Genomic DNA, 19,742 nt, shown 5'->3' on the forward strand with positions numbered 1-19,742 from the left:
AGTAGAAGGAAAACTAAATATGGTGTAAACCTACATGCAAAAATCATGAAGGGTTTTAACTGTTTTTTAAAAGCCAGCATTCAGTTTTAGAGGTGTGAAGGGGTGTAACCACATGCCATTCTGCTCTTTGAATTATTTTTGGCATTCTTGATGTCTAGCAGACATCTAGACAAGATAAAGATCTTACTTACAGGACATACAGGAAGCAACATCTGCTCTTCTGGTTTTTTTTACTGCTCATTATCAGACTGCTAACTATTTGGGTGTTAGTTCATCTCTGCAGAATAAAGGCATCACATCATTAAGAACAAAAAACAAAAAGGGGGGAGCCTTGAAGTGCCATTCCTGACTCTACCTGGCTGGAAGAGCCATCATTGAGATATCACTATGCAAGGTGAATACATTTAATAAGTAATCCATTGGTATCCAAATTGGTACTTTTGCAGTGTAATATTTTAATATTTTCTTTTAAATATATCCATGTTATTATGTTTAATGTCTAAGGCTGTGCGCATTCCTGTAGAGATCTAAAACCAATAATACTGTAAAATATTATCTTTTTATTTCTATTTGATAGTTCTATTTCTATATTCTTCGAAAAGTCTTCACAAAAGTGTACAAAATATGTGTATAACCACAATGTCTGTGAAGGTGACCTTTTGCTGTCATCTACAAACATGTCTGTTAAGTTAGACAATATAATAAAAAATAATATTTTAAAATTATGTTGATAATCTTAAATAATCTCATTACATGGATATTTTTGTAAAAATGATTATAACATAACGAAATGGACGAAATGAAATAATAATTTTCAGTGCCCCAGGGTTCTAATAGTACACATTTAGACCGGGCTTATTGGCTTTTAGCCTCATATCACCTGTTTTTATTGTAGCTGATATGGTTTAAATCATAGACAGTATAAAGGAAGTTTAAATATCGTTTTTCATAAAGCAGAAGCATCCGGTGAAAAGTGACGAACGGTGGCTTGACAGACGTACCTGTAACTACCAGCAGGTGGCAAAATAATCCTCATTATCAACTGACTTTGAGGGCCTAAACATACATAACAAAGGAAAATCATTTTCACAAACAGTAATCAGCACCAGTAACTTTTGAACTTTTTCCTGTGTTTCAATGAAAATGATTGAAACTGGGCTGTGGCCCCCCCACACTCCCTAGCAGATCATTACATGGAGAAACCTTTGGAATGCAAGCATGCTGATCCACACAGGTATGCACACATGGGTATTCACAGACGCGGACTAAAGCTTTCTTGGCTGCTACCTCAAAGCACACTGTGCGCTGTCTATCTTGCGTGCTGCACAATATCGTTTATTATTTAGTAAATATTGATATCTATGGCTAGCTAGTTTATTGTGATGGTGCTTTGTTTTCTCTATTATTATGTTGCTCTTTGTTGTTTGCTGTCTCCTCTGTTTGTTTTTTTTGTTTGTTTGTTTTTTTTTTCTCCATACAGGTGACCCAGGAGTTCTTTTTTTTTTTTCTCTCTCTCTTCCCCCCCCTTCTCACCGTCTCTTCTCCCCTTTGGTTTTCTTTCTTTCTCTCCCCCTCTTTCTCTCATTCATTCCCCCTGTCCTATTTATTAAAAAAAAAAAAAAAAAAAAAAATGACAAAGGATGAACTGAAGCTCTGCCATCACGTAATGTCGCATACTGCTGTTTCTGATGTCATTTAAAAAAAAAAAAAAAAAAAAAAAAAAAAAGAAAATGATTGAAACTTCATTATTAACATTTAATGCCATGAGCACTCAAAGTGTTTGAATGCAGCGTTGTAGACAGGTGCTATATCCATTGTACATTAATATTCATGGTCTGTGTTGAAATACTACTACTATACTACAGCTACTACTACTAATAACAGCTCTGTCTCTCTCTCTCTCTCTCTCTCTCCAGACGAGAATGCCACAGAAAATGACACATACAATTATACGAGTTACTATGATGAAGGTGTCACACAAGATTATGCTCCTATCAACTTAACTGATATTCAAGATTTCAGTCAAGTGTTTCTTGCCACTCTCTATAGTTTGGTTTTCATCCTGGGCTTCATAGGTAGGTGTGTCCTGTTGTATGTTGGCTGTGAGAACACGTCCTCACTTTCTGGGGACAGAGATAGATTTAGTAAGCTGTTGACTTTAAGGGATTCAGGGGAAAGAGTCTTGTATGTAGGTGTGTAACAGTGATGTAAGAAACACAAAATCAGACATCCTTATTTTACATGTAACAGTGTGACAGATACACTTATCGTGCCTTTTCTCACAAAGGTAACGGACTAGTGGTGTGTGTCCTGGTGAAGCATCGCAATCAGTGCAACCTGACAGACATCTGCCTCTTCAACCTGGCTCTCTCTGACCTCCTCTTCGTCTTCACGCTGCCGTTCTACTCTCACTATGCCAGGGTCGGCCAGTGGACTTTTGGAGACTTCATGTGCCATTTGTTGTCCGGCTCTCACCAGACTGGCTTCTTCAGCAGCATCTTCTTCATGGTTGTCATGACGCTGGACCGCTACATGATCATCGTGCACGCTCACAGGGTTGCACGTTTTCGCACAATGAGGGCAGCCATCATTCTGACCGTGCTCGTTTGGATGCTGAGCTTGTTTGTCTCTCTGCCGGATTTTATCTCCACACGGGAAATAAAGGAAGAGCCTCAGAAGACTGGATGTAACTATCACAACAAAGTCTGGGAGCGTTACAACCTGTTCACCACAAATGTGCTGGGTCTCGTGATTCCTTTGCTGGTGATGGTTGGTTGCTACTCCAGGATCATCCCCACACTGATGAGCATGAGGACAGCAAAGAGGCACCGCATCGTCAAGTTGATCATCTGTATAGTTGTTGCGTTTTTCTTGCTCTGGACTCCATATAACATTTCTCGTTTCTTGAAGTTTCTTCAGGAAAAGGGGAAAATCCCACGTAATGACACCATGGACAAAAATATAAGGCTGTCAGTGGCAGTAACTGAGGCGTTTGCTTACACTCACTGCTGTCTGAACCCCATCATATATGCTTTTGTGGGAGAGAAGTTTATGAGACGAGCCTTGCAGCTGCTGAAAAAGTTGGTGCCTGGTTACAGCAGAGATTTGTCAGACAGCTCATTCAGGAGGAGCTCAGTTATGTCCAGGGGCTCTGAAATCACCTCCACTTTTAAACTGTAGAAGTTTGAGGGCAGTTGTAACTTGTTTAACATGCAGTTTTCACGTGTTATTACTGCAGAGCATATCTTGTTATTGTTTTTTTGTTCATTTGACCACTTGTATTTGACACATACTGCAGTGTTTTTCACTACAGAGTTTGTGTTTACACCTTTAGATCCTATGATTACAAGGGAATACTTCATTTTTATCATAACATTTCAGATGCAAAGGCTCAAAACTTATCTCCAGTGTTTTTGAGACTATGTAATGCTCGTCCTTCTTCTGCTCAGGCTCAGTGAAACTTGCTGGTGCATTTAACTGAACCTGCTGTTTGCAGCATCCTGTAACAACAAGCTGACACAAACATGCAAAAACAGCATACTGCAACACAAACAAACCAAAGATGGCAATACAGAATGTTCTAGTCTTAGATGAAATAGAAATCCTTCAATCAAATGTATACCAATACGGAGCATTTTCCATATTCACATGTCGTCATTGATAATTGAATCTTATAAAATGATGTGGAGCAAACGTTCCAGTATTGGCAACATTGTATATATGTACAGAATAGAGCTTTACATGCTGGATACATTGTCCTTATTGCTTCAGTGACTTTTACTGTTGTGCCAGACCTTCTTTGAATGAAACTGGTGCATTTTCTTACTTTAATTTACATATTTCTATCTTCAGCCCCATTCTGATGTTTCACTTTTTGCACTTTTTTGTTTGTTACATCATTTTATGGTTCTTTGCATTTGTAATGACTGAGTCGAGTCAGACACTCCTTTATCTCTTTTGCTGATTTTATATGATAGTTTTCTTAAGACAATAAATGATAATGCAAATCTTCAGCTTACTTCAAATTAAAGTCATAAAGTGGTTTGTCATATTGGAGGAGTCCATTGTTCATTTTGAGAAGCTCTCTTAATTCTCTCTGTTATGGAAATGACAAATTCTGTACACAGTCAGAAAAAAGGATCTGTTAAAAAAGAAGTTCTGTGAGATAGTCCCAAACTAATTCATTAGATAGGTTACTCTTCACCATCACTATAATTTTTCTCGCCCGTGGAAGAGTCCAACTGAACCGTCATCTGAAATCTCGGGCTTTCAATTGAGGCCGCATGTAATGTCTTTTCAAAATGACAGGAGTTGCAGCTTCCACATTATGTCAACAGAGGAGGATACATAATTTTTTTGTTGTTGCTAAAAATCAAATTGATATCTTCACTTTGAGACCCTTAACTTTTCCTTTTAGCAGCACTTCAGAAATTCAGTAATTTTACTCCTTTCCAAAACCAAAATCATATTTGTTGCCCTTTGTAGAGGACAGCAGAAATAACTTTGGCATATTTTCAACCTATAATCATGTTTCAGGAAGTGAAAGTACGGATTTTCCTTAATATTGTGGAAGGAGAGTCAGATTAGAGCTGTCAAGACATTAGGTGGACATTAGAGTACAAAGGTGAAAGCTCAAAAGAGCACATACAGAGATTGTACCATGTATTGCTCTGACTTTTTTAGGCATTACAATTTCTAGAAGGGGAAATAAAAGCATTTTAAGTTGAATTCAAACACACATCAATTTAAGGTTTGATTTCTTTCTTCAGTTACCCTGTTGATTTATTCAGTTAATTATATTTGCTAAAAGTGCATTAAACTGTACCATTTCTGTGTTTACCAGTTCAGTTTAAATTATACTGAAACTGGGTTGAAATCATTTTGTTGTTGGTGCTCATCTCTGAAGGCAGCATTAAAACTGAAATGAACGGAAAATATTCTTCAGCATATTGCTGTTGTCATATTACTGATGACTCAGATAACCTCTGAAAGGATTCAAATGAACTGGTTAGCCAATTCGGTAAGTCAAGACATGTTATTCAAGATTCACCAGCAGCCAACAGGCCCAGGGTCCTCCAGCATCTCCAGGCCCAGGACTCTCCAGCAGATACCAGGCCCGCCACCAGGCCACGGTCAGGCTCCAATAGCCCGAGACCAGGCTTCCTTATTAGCCTGCAGGCGGAACAGAACGAAACTTCAGTAGTACCATAGCCAGTTTTTGCTTAAACGATACCAACTATGGCTGGTAAAAGTGCCTACTAAATGGTAAATGGACTGATTCTTACACAGTGCTTTTCTACTTTCCCAGAACACTCAAAGTGCTTAACATTCTTAACATGCCACATTCATCCATTTACACAAGCACTTTCTTCTATGCTATGTAAGTGCTTTCTACCTAACACTTGCACACATTCATACTCTGATGGATGCATGTTAGAGTAATTTAGGATTAATATCTTGTCCAGGGATATCTGGCATCCACACTGCCAAGGATTGAACCACCAACCTTCCAATCAGCAGATGACTTGGTCTACCTCCTTAGATGTCAGGAGAGCTTTCTAATACCTCTAAACAACAGAAGTTGCTATTGGATATGATGGAACAGATTAAAGAACTGCAAAAACTAAATGAAGAAAAGGATAAAAAAATAGCCCTCTTGGTTCCCAAGTGGATGATCTAGAGCAGTATACCTGTATGAATGGCTTAATAGTAAGTGGACTGGAGACCAAACACAGAACGTATGCTAGAGCTGTAGTGGCACAGGAAGTCAATGAGCCTACTAAAGCTGACGTCGACTCTTTGGAGCAACAAACTGTCAATTTCTTCAATGGCAAGTGAATAACTATTAATAGTAAAGACACTGAGGTTTGCCATTCTCTGCCTTCAAAAAGTAATAGAGTAAAACCATCTATAATAATGGGCTTTGTGAATAGAAAATCAAAAAGGACACTGTGAGCTGTGAGGAACCAGTGTCTACATAAACGAGCATCTGACAAAGAAAAATGCAGACATAGCATGACAAGCAGGAATACTAAGAAGACTAAAAACGGTGCAATCAACATCTACATCAAACTCAAAGGAACCCCAGAAGAACAAAAAGTTGTGGTCATTAAATTAGTTTCAGATCTGGATAAATATTAGAAATGAACTATGACAGGTTAAATAAAAAATATAATTCTCCATTAGGAATTCTTAACAACCAACTATACATAAGAATCATATAACATGACAAAATATGATGATAATAACTTTTCTTAGTAAAGTGAGAACCAACCTTCCCTATAAATAATCATTGTATATACATGATTTGGGACTAAAACCCTTTTAGTATACAGATCACAGACTATGGGTCTTGGAAAATGATATAGACCCTGAAAATAATTTCTACACCCATAAAGATGATCAACAATGTGAACGTTATACTAATGACCAGTTTAATGATGTAATAAGCTAGTGTGTGGAACACCTGTACAGATGAAGTTAAGAAAAGTCCATCAATACAAAAATTCACACCAATTTTGCTTTTCTAAGATCAGCTCTATAAATTCTCTCTTGTTCACGTATTACTTTTATCTGTTTATTTAATCACTTTTTTTTAGTGTTATTTCAGGTATTCGGGTTATTTTAGTTATAACATTGTGTGTAATATAGTATAGTATGAAAATATCTTAGCTGACAGAAAAAGAAAGGGAGGGGGAAGTAATAATACAAGGACAGTCCAGGGCAAGGTTTGTGAAACATGGAAAACCCCGCCCGCGCGCAGTGTTGAAAGCGCTACGTGGGTGTGTTGGTGAGTGTATAAAGTGCACAGGGTGAGTATGACTGTGTGAAAACTAGGGTGCTATTAAAACTTGTAAAACTTGCAGGGGCAACATCAGAACGAGTGTCCAAGTGTCCATACGTTGCGGTTGCTGTGCTTCGTCATCTAGCTAGCGCTGCAAAAGAGGAGCGAGCATAAAGGGGATAATGTTTTTTAAAATAGCAGTTAATTTCAAATGCAGCACTTTTATCAGCTCAACAAACATCACCAAACACACAAACTGCAGTTTATCTCACAGTGTGTTGCTAGCCTAAGGTCCAGCTGCTGTATTTCACAGGGAGGCAAAAGAAAGACACCTAACGTCACTAATTGATGAAGAAAGATTAAAAAAAGACAGGACAGGGAAGGAGAGGAAGAAGAGAGGTTATATAGGGACTGCTCAGTCTTGTTTGTGAACTAGAAATTTAAGGATTACATTAAAGATCAGATGTTGGGTAAGGCTCCCCTCTACAATGTGGGCAACAGAAATTCTTTTTAATTTTCTTCTTTTTCTTTGCTCATTTTCTGATTCAAACTGAGTGCATTCATTAAAATTTAGTTTTAAACAGAAGTAAAGTTTGTGATCTCAATATTATTTTATTATTACATTAATATAGAACAAGGTTCAGGTAGCATTGCACAAAAACAGCTGGCAGAAACATCATCCAGAGAGCAACTTTTTACTTTCTTCATTTCAGTGACTGTACTTTTTCACTACTTCAACTTCTACTGGAGTATTTTTCAACACTAGTGTCTGTACTTCTACCCAAGTAGAGAATGTCTGTACTTTCCCACCTCTGGGCAGATGTGACACAACCACCCAACTGCTGCAAGGTAGAGCCCCCTCATCGCCAAAAGCCTCAGTGTCTAACTTGCAGTTTATATCTCTATCACTAAGTCTTTATCTCCTTTGCTATCACTAACTCTATCTCTGTCCCTATCTTATCTACGTCTCTATCACAAACAGTATCTCTATTTTTATCTTCATCTCTGTTGTTATCTATATCTGCCATCAGTGAGGTTTACAGAAGAAACAAAACAATTGAGTGGCAGCTCTCTGGGTGAAAAATGTGCTTTTGATGCCAGAGGCAAGCTATCATCATCAATATGAACCAGCAGCTTGTTGAATCTATGCCATGTTGTATTGAAGTAGTTCTGAAAGCAAAACTCAGTCCAGTGATAACAAGGTGTCTTTACTAAAGTGTCCTGAGATATACAGCGGTAATGTATAACAATGGGATCAAGAAGATGAAGGAACAAATAAAGAAAGAAATGATAATAATAATAAGCATTGTGACGCGCTAAAAACTAGCAGTCATCTTGTGAAGGTGTGAATTTGGGTCACCAAAAGCTGTCTTGCACTTTGAAGTATTATCTAGCTGTCTAGATTTTAAGCAGACTCCTGATAAAGATCTCACTTGAGGACGTACAGGAAGTGAAATCTGCTTTTCTACTGTGCTCCTCATTATAAGACTGCTGACTTTAAGACAGTTAGTTTATCTCTGAACATCTAAAGGGATCACATCAATAAAAAAATCAAAAAAAGAGTTCCTGACTTGACGTGTTTGGAAGATACAACACTGAGATATCACCATGTCAGGTGAATACATTTTAATAGTAATGCAGAATTTAGTATATTTAAAGTGTAATATCTTTCAGAGTTCTTAAAAATATATTTTTAATAATGTGTAACGTTCACAGCTGTACAAGTTGCCGCAGGGATTCAAAACCAAATGCTATAATTGAAATTATATCACAATTAGTTCATGATTGCTATTTCTAAATTTAGTCTACACGTTTGTTTTTTATTTTAGTCTACTGTGTTTGAAGATAATTTTTGAAATTATTCAAAAGATATGCATTGCCACAATGTCTTGTGGTTGACCTTTATATCTACAATCATCTCACCCACAAACATGTATTTTTTTTAAGGTAGACAATAGAGTTGTACAATGATAATTATGTTAAATAATATCACTATGACCAAAACATACTAGCGTGAAAAATAATCATTAACAAACAGGCCAAATTGAATAGTAACGTTTATTACGCCTGCTGAAATGAGCAGGTTTATGATTGTACAAGCTGACGCTGGGTTTATGGGTTTAAAGCCTTTTATGACCTTTCTTCAGAATAGTTACAGGTTTAAATCATAGCCAAGGAGACTTAAATCCTACTTTAATACAGGAGCGTCACATTATGGATTGATGTGAAGTGGTGAGAACTTTCCTAAGGAGGGAGTACCTGTGACAACCAAAAGGTGGCAATCAATTATCAACTGGCTGGGGGCCAAAAGCCCAATGCAGCAGAGCTGAATGGAGTAGCATTTGTGGTGCTCATGGTTAAGGAAATTTCCCTTTTCAAACAGCAACATGTCGGCAAGAATACTACTGCTACTACTTTAACTAGCACGTTCTTCTTCTGTCCCAATAAAAACGGATGAAGCAGCAATACTATTTAATTTTCTATTCACCTTCCTCAGGAGACAAAAAGCAAAAATTTATATATATATATATATATATATATATATATATATATGTATATATAAAATTTTTTTCTTTATCCAGATAATACAATTAACTTTACATTTGATCAACTTGCATATGTTTTTTGACTATGCATCTAAATATTACAAACAGAGTTGAAAGACTATTACTGATACTACTACTAGTACTAATGACATCATTCTCTCTCTCTCAGCAGAATATAATGACACAGAAGACAATTATGGCAATTACAGTGATTTTGATTATGGAGACTATGCTCCAGCCAACTCCACCGATGTAAAGGAATTCAGCCAAGCGTTTCTTGCTATTCTCTACAGTTTGGTTTTCATCCTGGGCTTCATAGGTACGTGCGTCTTCTTGTGTCTATATTGTGGGGATTGTATTGTATTTACACATTGCAGGGACCTGTTGTCCCTTATGGGAACAGAAAGCACGTTTTAGGCCTAAACTCTGTATGCAGGTGTGTTTATGTGCAACACAACAACATGAGACCGACAGAGAGAAAGAGACAGAAAGAATATGTAACAGTGTGACATTTACACTTATTGCATCTTTTCTTCCAAAGGTAACGGACTAGTGGTGTGTGTCCTGGTGAAGCATCGCAATCAGAGCAACCTGACAGACATCTGCCTCTTCAACCTGGCTCTCTCTGACCTCCTCTTCGTCTTCATGCTGCCTTTCTTCTCTCACAATACCAGGGTTGGCCAGTGGACTTTTGGAGACTTCATGTGCCGTTTGATCTCTGGCTCTCACCACATTGGCTTCTTCAGCAGCATCTTCTTCATGGTTGTCATGACGCTGGACCGCTACATGATCATCATGCACGCTCACAGGGTTGCACGTTATCGCACAAAGAAGGCAGCCATCATTCTGACCGTGCTCGTTTGGATGCTGAGCTTGTTTGTGTCTCTGCCGGATTTTATCTTCATACAGGAAACAAAAGAGTCCCAGAAGTTTGAATGTGACTATCCTAAGGAGAGCAAAGTCTGGGAGCATTACAACCTGTTCACCACAAATGTGCTGGGTCTTGTGATTCCCGTGCTGGTGATGGTAGGTTGCTACTCCAGGATCATCCCCAGGCTGGTAAACATGAGGACCGCAAAGAAGCACCGCATCGTCAAGCTGATCATCTGCATAGTGGTTGTATTCTTCTTCCTCTGGGCTCCATATAACATTTCCCTTTTCCTGGAGTTTCTTCAGGAAAGAGAAATAATCCTCAATGATGAAACCTGGTACAACAATGTAAAGCTGTCAATAACAGTGACCGAGGCCTTAGCTTACACTCACTGCTGTCTGAACCCCATCATTTATGCTTTTGTGGGAGAGAAGTTTATGAGACGAGCCTTGCAGCTGCTGAAAAAGTTGATGCCTGGTTACAGCAGAGATCTGACAGACAGCTCATTCAGGAGGAGCTCAGTTATGTCCAGGGGCTCTGAAATCACCTCCTCTTTTAAACTGTAGGAGGTGGAGGGCAGTTGTAAGTATTTTTACATGAATGTTTCACCCTGTTATTACTGCAGACCGTGCATCATGTTCGTATTGTTCATTTGGTCACTTCTATCTGACAAATACCACAGTGTTCTTCACCTGTGAGTCACCTTCAAAATGTCTCTGTACACTTTTGGACCCTTTGCATTTACATTGGTTTATATTTGATTCTGACCATAAGATTGTAGAAGTAAATTCTGCCTACTTATAAAATTAACATGTTAGCACTGCTAACTGCTTTATAGAATCTCAAGTATCTTACTATGTGATGCCCTTCCTTGTTTTGCTCAGGCTGACTTACATTAGATGGTCCATTAAACTGAACCTGCTGTTTATAGCAACTTGTAACAGTTTGCTTTGTTCTTCACACATTTTTAATGAGTTTGCTATTTTGCAGAAATGCACCAAAAATAGCGTACAACAGTTTTAGATTTTCTTTAAGCAAAAGAAGATGTGAAATAGCTGCATGTGTGAATCGTAATTTTCTCTACTTCCACGTTGTTTTCTGATGTTCAGCCTTATATAGTTCTTTTGTTTGTAGTATTATGTTGTGGATCCTTGTATTTGTCATTGTTTACCAATGGAGCTGATTGGAGTCAGGCATCCAATCATCTGCTTTCCGGATTTTGTATTATTGCTTTGCTAAGACAATAAATGATACTGCAGATCTCGAACTCATGTCACATGAAGGTCATAAAGTGGACTGTCATGTTGGAGAAGTACATTATTGCTTTTGAGAAGAATATTTGCAGCGAGCATGTTCTTCTGTTTCTCATTATTATTGTAATGACAAATTCTGTACACAGTGATGAAAACAAAGAAGATCAAAAGTTCTTTGAGATGGAGGTAGTTGTTCACATTCATAAAACAGCAGCATGATGTCATATAGAGGAACATTAGTGGAGGTAGACTTTATCAATAGTTAGAATATTCAGGGAAAGTTGATCAAGTTAAGCTTTCGAATTATTTTTGTTAGTAAAGATTAGTATTATAGATTTTTTTAACAAGTATTATTTTTTGAAACGAAACAAACAAAACAACTCTTTATCTGAAAACATTTTTCAGTGTCTCTTTATTTTTACTCATATTAACACAAAAGGCCAGTTTTGCTGAAAAATACAACTCCTTTGTCTGGTGAAAGTACGTTTTAGGATAAGCAGTAACAAGCCCCTTCATGTCCTTAAATTAAATTAATTCTTTTTAAAAAAAGAATAAAGGCGTGATGAGTCCTTTAGGTGTACAAATGGAATAGTTTTGCCACTGCATCAAATATTACCTGGAAACAGTTCAGTAATCCAAAAATAATGGGTTTTTTTCCCCATGTAGAATTCAAATACTTGGAATTTTCATATTTTCACATATAGTATGTTAATAAAAGGTTCAAAGGATATGAGTGACAACTGTTGCAAAACTGAACAGATTGTGTCACTACATGCAGACATGGTGAAGTTCACCCAATGAAGTTCAAGGTGAGCATCAAAATGTCAAAGAAAGCTGACTTAAGGGACGTTGAAGACAGGATGGTTTGCAGTGCCAAAGGGGATGGTGTATGTACTTCAGAAAATGAAAATGAGCATTCAGACATGCAGTCGTGGTCAAGTCAACCTGCTAAAGTTCACAGTGAGCATCAGAATAGAGAACATTTCTGCTAAAGTGTCCTGTGAGTGTAGAATCTATGATGAGCAGCCGGGCTGTACGACAGTGAGACCGAGAAGAGGAAGAAACAAACAATAATAGTAACGAAAATGATACTAATAAAGTCTCTTGTACTTTATATAAAAACCAGCAGTCATTTTGTAAAGGTGTGAATTTGTACCACCATATGCTGTGTTGTTCTTTGAAGTATTTGTAATGACCTCACTTAAGGACAAACAGGAAGTGAAATCTGCTTTTCTTATTTTGCACTTCTCATGATCAGATTGCTGACTTTAAGACTGTTAGTTAATTCCTCCATATCTAAAGAGATCACATCAATAAAACACGAAAAAAACAAGCCTTGTGTTGTGTTTGGAACAAAGAGAACAACAAAGTCTGGGAGCGTTACAACCTGTTCACCACAAATGTGCTGGGTCTTGTGATTCCCGTGCTGGTGATGGTAGGTTGCTACTCCAGGATCATCCCTAGGCTGGTAAACATGAGGACCACGAAGAAGCACCGCATCGTCAAGCTGATAATTTGTTTAGTGGTTGTATTTTTCTTGCTCTGGGCTCCATATAACATTTCCCTTTTCCTGGAGTTTCTTCAGGAAAGAGAAATAATCCTCAATGATGGAACATGGGAGTAGCAGTAACCGAGGCCTTTGCTTACACTCACTGCTGCCTGAACCCCATCATTTATGCTTTTGTGGGAGAGAAGTTTATGAAGTTTCAGCAGCCTTGCAGCTGCTGAAAAAGTTGATGCCTGCAGAGATGTGTTAGACAACTCATTTAGTACACATTCAAATCCTCTGATGTCACCTCCACTTTTATCTAGTAACTTTTTTTGCTCATTACTTCACAATGTAACACCCCTGTGTCAGATGTTATTGGGATTCAGTGCTGCATAAATGAAACTGAACTGAAGGTGGAGGGCAGACGAAACTCGTGTGACATGAATGTTTCACCTTGTTATTACTGCAGGCCGTGTCTTGTTCATGTTCTTTTTGTTTGTTTGGTCACTTCCTTGTTCTGCTCAGGCTAAATGAAACTTTTTGGTCTGTTAAACTGAGCCTGCTGTGTATAGAATCTGTAACAGTTTGATTTCTTCACACATTTTTTTCATGAGCTTCCATGTTTGCAGAAAAATATAAAAAAAAGGGCCTAAAATGGTTTCAGATCTCCTTTGTACAAAACTTGCTCATTGCCTTACTGTCATTCCTATTTATACCTACTTCCACATTTTCATGTTTTATACTCTTCTTCTTCACTTGTTCTACGTTATGGTTCCTCATATTTGTCATTACTTGGTACTCGGATTGATTCAAGTCAGACATCCATTCATTTCTTATCCCGATTTTGTTTTCTTGAAACAATAAATGATAATGCAAATCTTGAACTTACATCAAATGAAGGTCATAAATTGGATTGTCATGTTGGAGAAGTGCATTGTTCATTCTGAGAATATATTTGCAGTGAGAATGTTACTGCATTGACAAAATCTGTAGTGACAGTGAAAATTAAATCTGCATTTCCTCTTTTTTGTGCTTCTCGTTATCAGACTGCTGACTTTAAGACAGTCAATCTCTGCACATCTAAAGAGATCACATCAATAAAAAAAACAAAAAGGAGAAGCCTTGAATTATAATTCCTGACTTCACCTGATTTAAAACGACATCACTGCTATATGACCATGTCAGGTAAATATCTTTGAACAGTAATACAAAGTATATATATATATAAAATTCCCCGCTCGCCCCTGCGGGCAGTCAATTCTTCAAGCTTGGGTCCTCTACCAGAGGCCTGGAAGCTTGAGGGTCCTGCCAGTAGGTGTGAACCATGTAGGGGCCTAGTGCTGTCCAACTCTTCATACTGGAGACACTTCCTTGGATATCTGCCACTGTGATGGTTACTGGACTCTGTTCAGGGAGGTTGCTGTGGTTTGTCCTCAGATAAGATAAGATAAGATAACCTTTATTAGTCCCACACGTGGGAAATTTGTTTTGTCACAGCAGGAAGTGGACAGTGCAAAAGTTATGAGGCAAAAATTAGAATACAATAAGAATAAATACAGTACACAACTGTACAGAATAGAATAAAATAAAATACTATATACAGTAGAATAAAATAAAATAAATATACAATAAGATAAAAATAGAATACAAATACAAATACTATATACAACTGAGTAAAAATACATCCACTAGCCATAGATCCACTAGCCACTGAGCATTGCCGTTATGGGTTGCGTCCTTCTCCCATATGCTCTTCCAGTATTGTTCCGTATTGTTCACTTGCCACTGAGAGTACACCTTGGATGGTTCTGTGGAGAACAGCGTTTGGTACCGGGCCGGTACCAAACGACTCACGGACTGGTACCGGTCCGAGGCCCGGGGGTTGGGGACCACTGCGCTATACAAATACAGGCCATTTACGATTTAGTTCAGCTGGCACCAGTCCACAAAGTCTTTGGTCAGTCCTCTGTACTCCTTGTCGTCCCCATCAGTGATGAGGCCGACTATTGCAGAGTCATAAGAGAATAGTGATGGGTCGTTCGCGAACGAAATGGCTCTTAGAGCCGGCTCCTTATCGCGAGCCGTCACGTGGGTTTTCTTTTTTTTTTTTTTCTCTCAGCCTCTCTCTCGCAGTTTTTTTCTGCTTCACTCAGCAAGCGAGCCTTGTGCTTTACGCTGGGCAGAGGGGGGAGGGGCGGTAATTACACTCAGTAACACAGGAACAGATCCAGAGGGGGAGAGAGAGAAAGAGAGCCAGGGACAACAACGTCACATTAGAAAGGTATAGTAATCATCGACAACTATTTTCGGTTGCAGATGATAAAGGATTCATCAAGTTTATTCATGCAGGCCCATATGACAGAGAATGTGCATGTTTCTTTTTGTTTTCATATTTTAATTTATATTTAATTGTGTTGTGGTTTGCAGTGTTTTGTGTTGTTTTCACTTTAAATTTGTAAAAGGAAAAAGCTGAAAATTTAAATACTTAAAAGTTGAAATGTGAATAGTTGATTTTTGTATTATATGATTTATTTATTATATTTTATATGGAGTGAATAAATAAAAGTATATTTACAGTGGCCCCTAGAGACAAAGCACATACAAACTTCAAATCATGTACGAACTCTGAAGCATGTACAAACTCCAAAACACGTAAAAACTCCAAAACACGTAAAAAGACGTACAAACTCCAAAACACGTAAAAACTCAGAAGCACATAAAAACTCAAAACACGTACAAAAGACAACAGAAGTGCTCCAGGATGCTAGGGGCAGTGTTGAACTTATACCGAGTGGCTACACAAGCCAGCAAGTACCAACGACCGGATTTGGTGTGTGGTAATAACCGGTAAATGAACATTTTTTTAAAATTATTTGAATATATATGAGTGCCTGTGTATAAATACACAAAGAATACACATATGCTTTCAATTGTGTAATTTAAGTGATCTAGTAGCTCTGCTTTGGAAGTTCAGTTCATGCTAGAAATGTGTCTTGGAGTTTGTACGTGTTTTGTCTCTAGGGACCACCGCATATATTTATATATAAACATATATATATAAAACCACTTTTTTTTACGTTAGTAATTCCTTTTGTGCATAATTTTATAATATTGTTAATAATAAATTAATTAAAGCAACAAAACAACCTGAAGAGCTGGTTCGGAGCCGAAAGAGCCGGCTCTTTTTAGTGAGCTGAACCGAAAGAGCCGGATCTCTAAAAAGAGCCGGAAATCCCATCACTATAAGAGAACTTCTGCAGGAAGCACTGGGTGGAGTTGTGGGAGAAGTCTGCAGTGTAGATGGTGAAGAGGAACGGAGCCAGAACCGTTCCCTGTGGGGCCCCCGTACTGCAGATGAACCTAACCACAGCTCACTGCAGTGGCTTCGGCAATGGAGATGCTGAACATGGTCCATCCCGACTCAATATTCCCAGTCTCCTTCTGAATACTGCTGAAGATCTGCCGGAGGTGTGCGTCGAAGATCTCGCAAACTGGGGCCTCTGCTAGGCATTCCCAGCAAATCAAATCAAATCAAATCACTTTTATTGTCACATCACATGTGCAGGCACACTGGCACAGCACATGCGAGTGAAATTCTTGTGTGCGAGCCCCACAAGCAACAGAGATGTGCAAACACAACAACACAAACGAGCAAAATACAAGAATGGCCAACCTGAAACTAATAAATATATGTACAATATATAATAGTGTATGCATTTCTGGATGTGTATACTAAATATTTTCCTACGTGTGTGTGTGTGTGTGTGTGTGTGTGTGTGTGTGTATACACATTTTTACAAATTAAATAGTAAAAAAAAAAAAAAAAAAAAAATAATAATAATAATAATAAAATATATAAAATATACAGAGTTGAATATGTGCAAAACAAGTGGCATTTATATACAGTGTGGAGTGCATAATGTTGAAGTTCCAGTAGTGAAGCTGAGGTGTCTATGACGTGTTCAGCAGTCTGATGGCCTGATGGAAAAAGCTGTCTCTCAGTCTGCTGGTACGGGACCGGATGCTGCAGAACCTCCTTCCTGATGGAAGCAGTCTGAACAGTTTATGGCTGGGGTGACTGGAGTCCTTGATGATCCTCCCCGCTTTCCTCAGGCAGCGCTTCCTGTAGATGTCTTGGAGGGAGGGAAGCTCACCTCCAATTATCCGTTCAGAGCACCGCACTACTCGCTGGAGAGCTTTGCAGTTGTAGGCGGTGCTGTTGCCATACCAGGTGGTGATGCATCCAGTGAGGATGCTCTCAATGGCACAGTGATAGAAGGTCCTGAGGATGCGGGGGCTCATGCCGAATCTTTTCAGTCTCCTGAGAAAGAAGAGGCGCTGCTGCGCCTTCTTCACTGTTTTGTTTGTGTGTACTGACCACGTAAGATCCTCAGCCAGATGTACTCCAAGGAACCGGAAGCTGCTCACTCTCTCCACAGCAGCGCCGTTGATGGTGATGGGGGTGTGTACTTCTCTGCACCTCCGGAAGTCCACTATCAACTCCTTTGTCTTTGCGACGTTGAGGGTGAGATGGTTGTCTTGACACCAGTGGGTCAGGGCGCTGACCTCCTCCCTGTAAGCCGTCTCATCACCGTTGGTGATAAGACCCACCACTGTAGTGTCGTCCGCAAACTTCACAATGATGTTGGAGCTATTAGTGGCTGTGCAGTCGTAGGTGTAGAGTGAGTACAGGAGAGGGCTCAGTACACACCCCTGTGGAGCACCAGTGTTCAGTGTGATGGGGGATGAGGTGATGCTGCCCAGTCTGACCACCTGGCGTCTGTCAGACAGGAAGCTAAGGATCCAGCTGCAGAGGGAGCTGCTCAGTCCTAGATCCTGCAGTTTCCTGTCCAGCTTCGAGGGAACGATGGTATTGAATGCTGAGCTGTAATCTACAAACAGCATCCTCACATACGTGTCTCTCTTCTCCAGGTGTGACAGGGCAGTGTGTAGTGTCAGGGCTATGGCATCATCAGTGGACCTGTTGTGGCGGTATGCAAACTGTAGAGGGTCCAGTGAGTCGGGTAGTGCAGAGCAGATGAAGTCCCTGACCAGCTTCTCGAAGCATTTGCTTACGATGGGGGTCAGGGCTACAGGTCGCCAGTCGTTCAATGAGGAGATGGTGGAGGATTTGGGTACAGGGACGATGGTGGCCATTTTGAAGCAGGCTGGGACTACAGACAGAGAGAGGGAAAGGTTGAAGATGTGCGTGAACACTCCAGCCAGCTGAGCCGCGCATGACCTGAGGACGCGGCCGGGAATCCCGTCCGGACCAGTAGCTTTGCGTGCGTTCACCTTCCTGAAGCACTTCCGCACATCCTCCTCAGACACAGTGTGCGCACCAGTGGTGGCTGGCCCATAGGGGGCGCTCGGGCTCCGCCCCCCCAAATGTGGAGGAGTAAAAATATATATTTTTAAAAAATTCATCAATGATAGTTTTACTATGTGTGTGCCCATATACAGCCAGGCGTATTTTAACATTTTCACCAGCTGACTCATTAAAGTTCAACCAACAAACGGTGTTTTTCTTCTTCTGGGGCGCTCGTCAAAGCGCCCTTGATATGCAGCGAAATAGCCTATCATTAAATGGTTGCCAGGGGAAAATAATAAATATTTGACCTATCAGCGTCGCTGAATTAAATGGTTTGGGGGCGCTTAAAATTGCGCCCCTGCAGAAAACGCGCGAAGATTTGCTGTTCTAGAATTTTACCTCAGTCAGTAGCCTAAGTGAGCTATAAGGTCAGAGAGAGACGATGGCAGCGGTATTGTTAACGGTTGAGGCACAGCCTCCCCCAAATTCGGTTAGATCGCTTCTAACCTACCCTTTTGCCAGAAGGACAATGGCAGAAAAACTGCAAGTTAAAGAGTTGGGACCTGACAAGCCCGAAATTCAACTAACCCAGGCAACGAAGGAGAAGTCAAAAGCATACAACAGGACTTTTTGTCGGAGTTGGTTCCAGCGCAAGTCGTGGCTGACAGGCTGTGGAACAGCTAATGCACTTTTTTGTTTCCCGTGCATACTGTTCAAAAGTGACAAGTGTGATTTGACGTGGACACAATCTGGACAAACCGACTTAAAGCACCTCTCCGAACGAATCAAGAAACATGAAAGCTCACGAGTTCATATGGACAACAGTGTAAAGCTAGCTGTGCTAGGGAAAACTAGCATAGCGGCGCAGCTAGATGATGGACATCGGATTGCTTTAAGAAGGCACAACGAAGAGGTAGATAAAAACCGTCATATTTTATCTAAAATCATCGATTGTATTAAGTTTTGTGGTGCTTTTGAGCTAGCAATGCGGGGACATGATGAAAGTGATTCCTCAGACAATCCAGGGATTTTTAGAGGTTTAGTCGACTTGATGGCATCAATTGATCACGACTTGAGGCAACACCTTGAAAATGCTACTGTATTTAAAGGCACCTCGAAAACAGTCCAGAACGAGATCCTGGATTGCATGTTGGCAGTTCTGAGAGAAAGGATCGTGGAAGAAGTAAAGGCAGCGAAGTTTTTAGCCATTCAAGCTGATGAAACCACTGACATTTCTACACACTGTCAGTTAGTCATGGTGCTAAGATACATTGACCAACGAAACCGTATTCAAGAGCGTTTTTTTGAATTCATCAAGCTACCCAATGCTTGTGCAGATGCAATAGCCAGTGCCTTATCGGAGAGGCTGCGCTTCATCCTCCCCCAGGGACAAGAGAGAAAGTTGATCGCCCAGGCCTACGATGGGGCCGCTGTAATGAGGGGTACCACTGGAGGAGTGCAGCGTAAGATACAGGACATTTATGCTAA

The 19,742-nt window shown here is 39.7% G+C and overlaps 2 protein-coding genes across 2 annotated transcripts; both read left to right on the plus strand.

The window, feature by feature from the left end:
- Positions 1–387: 387 nt before the first annotated feature.
- Positions 388–3,180, plus strand: LOC146622524 (C-C chemokine receptor type 2-like). The gene is made up of 3 exons (XM_085366817.1): positions 388–394; positions 1,866–2,075; positions 2,288–3,180. Exons 1-3 carry the CDS (start codon positions 388–390, stop codon positions 3,178–3,180), a joined length of 1,110 nt encoding a protein of 369 aa, XP_085222943.1.
- Positions 3,181–4,527: 1,347 nt separating this feature from the next.
- On the plus strand, positions 4,528–10,767 carry LOC146622525 (C-C chemokine receptor type 1-like). The gene is made up of 3 exons (XM_085366818.1): positions 4,528–4,577; positions 9,471–9,649; positions 9,872–10,767. Exons 1-3 carry the CDS (start codon positions 4,528–4,530, stop codon positions 10,765–10,767), a joined length of 1,125 nt encoding a protein of 374 aa, XP_085222944.1.
- The last annotated feature ends 8,975 nt before the right edge of the window (positions 10,768–19,742 follow it).

The sequence above is a fragment of the Diplotaxodon limnothrissa genome, linkage group LG11 (assembly GCF_057381915.1).
Source record: "Diplotaxodon limnothrissa isolate DT_005_m linkage group LG11, D_limnothrissa_male_GT1.1, whole genome shotgun sequence".
Taxonomy (NCBI): domain Eukaryota; kingdom Metazoa; phylum Chordata; class Actinopteri; order Cichliformes; family Cichlidae; genus Diplotaxodon; species Diplotaxodon limnothrissa.

Coding starts and splice junctions, on each gene's coding strand:
- LOC146622524 (XM_085366817.1), top strand. Junction 2,076..2,287: donor TTTCATCCTGGGCTTCATAG/GTAGGTGTGTCC, acceptor TTTCTCACAAAG/GTAACGGACTAGTGGTGTGT.
- LOC146622525 (XM_085366818.1), top strand. CDS start 4,528: ATGTTTCAGGAAGTGAAAGTACGGATTTTCCTTAATATTGTGGAAGGA. Junction 4,578..9,470: donor CTTAATATTGTGGAAGGAGA/GTCAGATTAGAG, acceptor TACTACTACTAG/TACTAATGACATCATTCTCT. Junction 9,650..9,871: donor TTTCATCCTGGGCTTCATAG/GTACGTGCGTCT, acceptor TTTCTTCCAAAG/GTAACGGACTAGTGGTGTGT.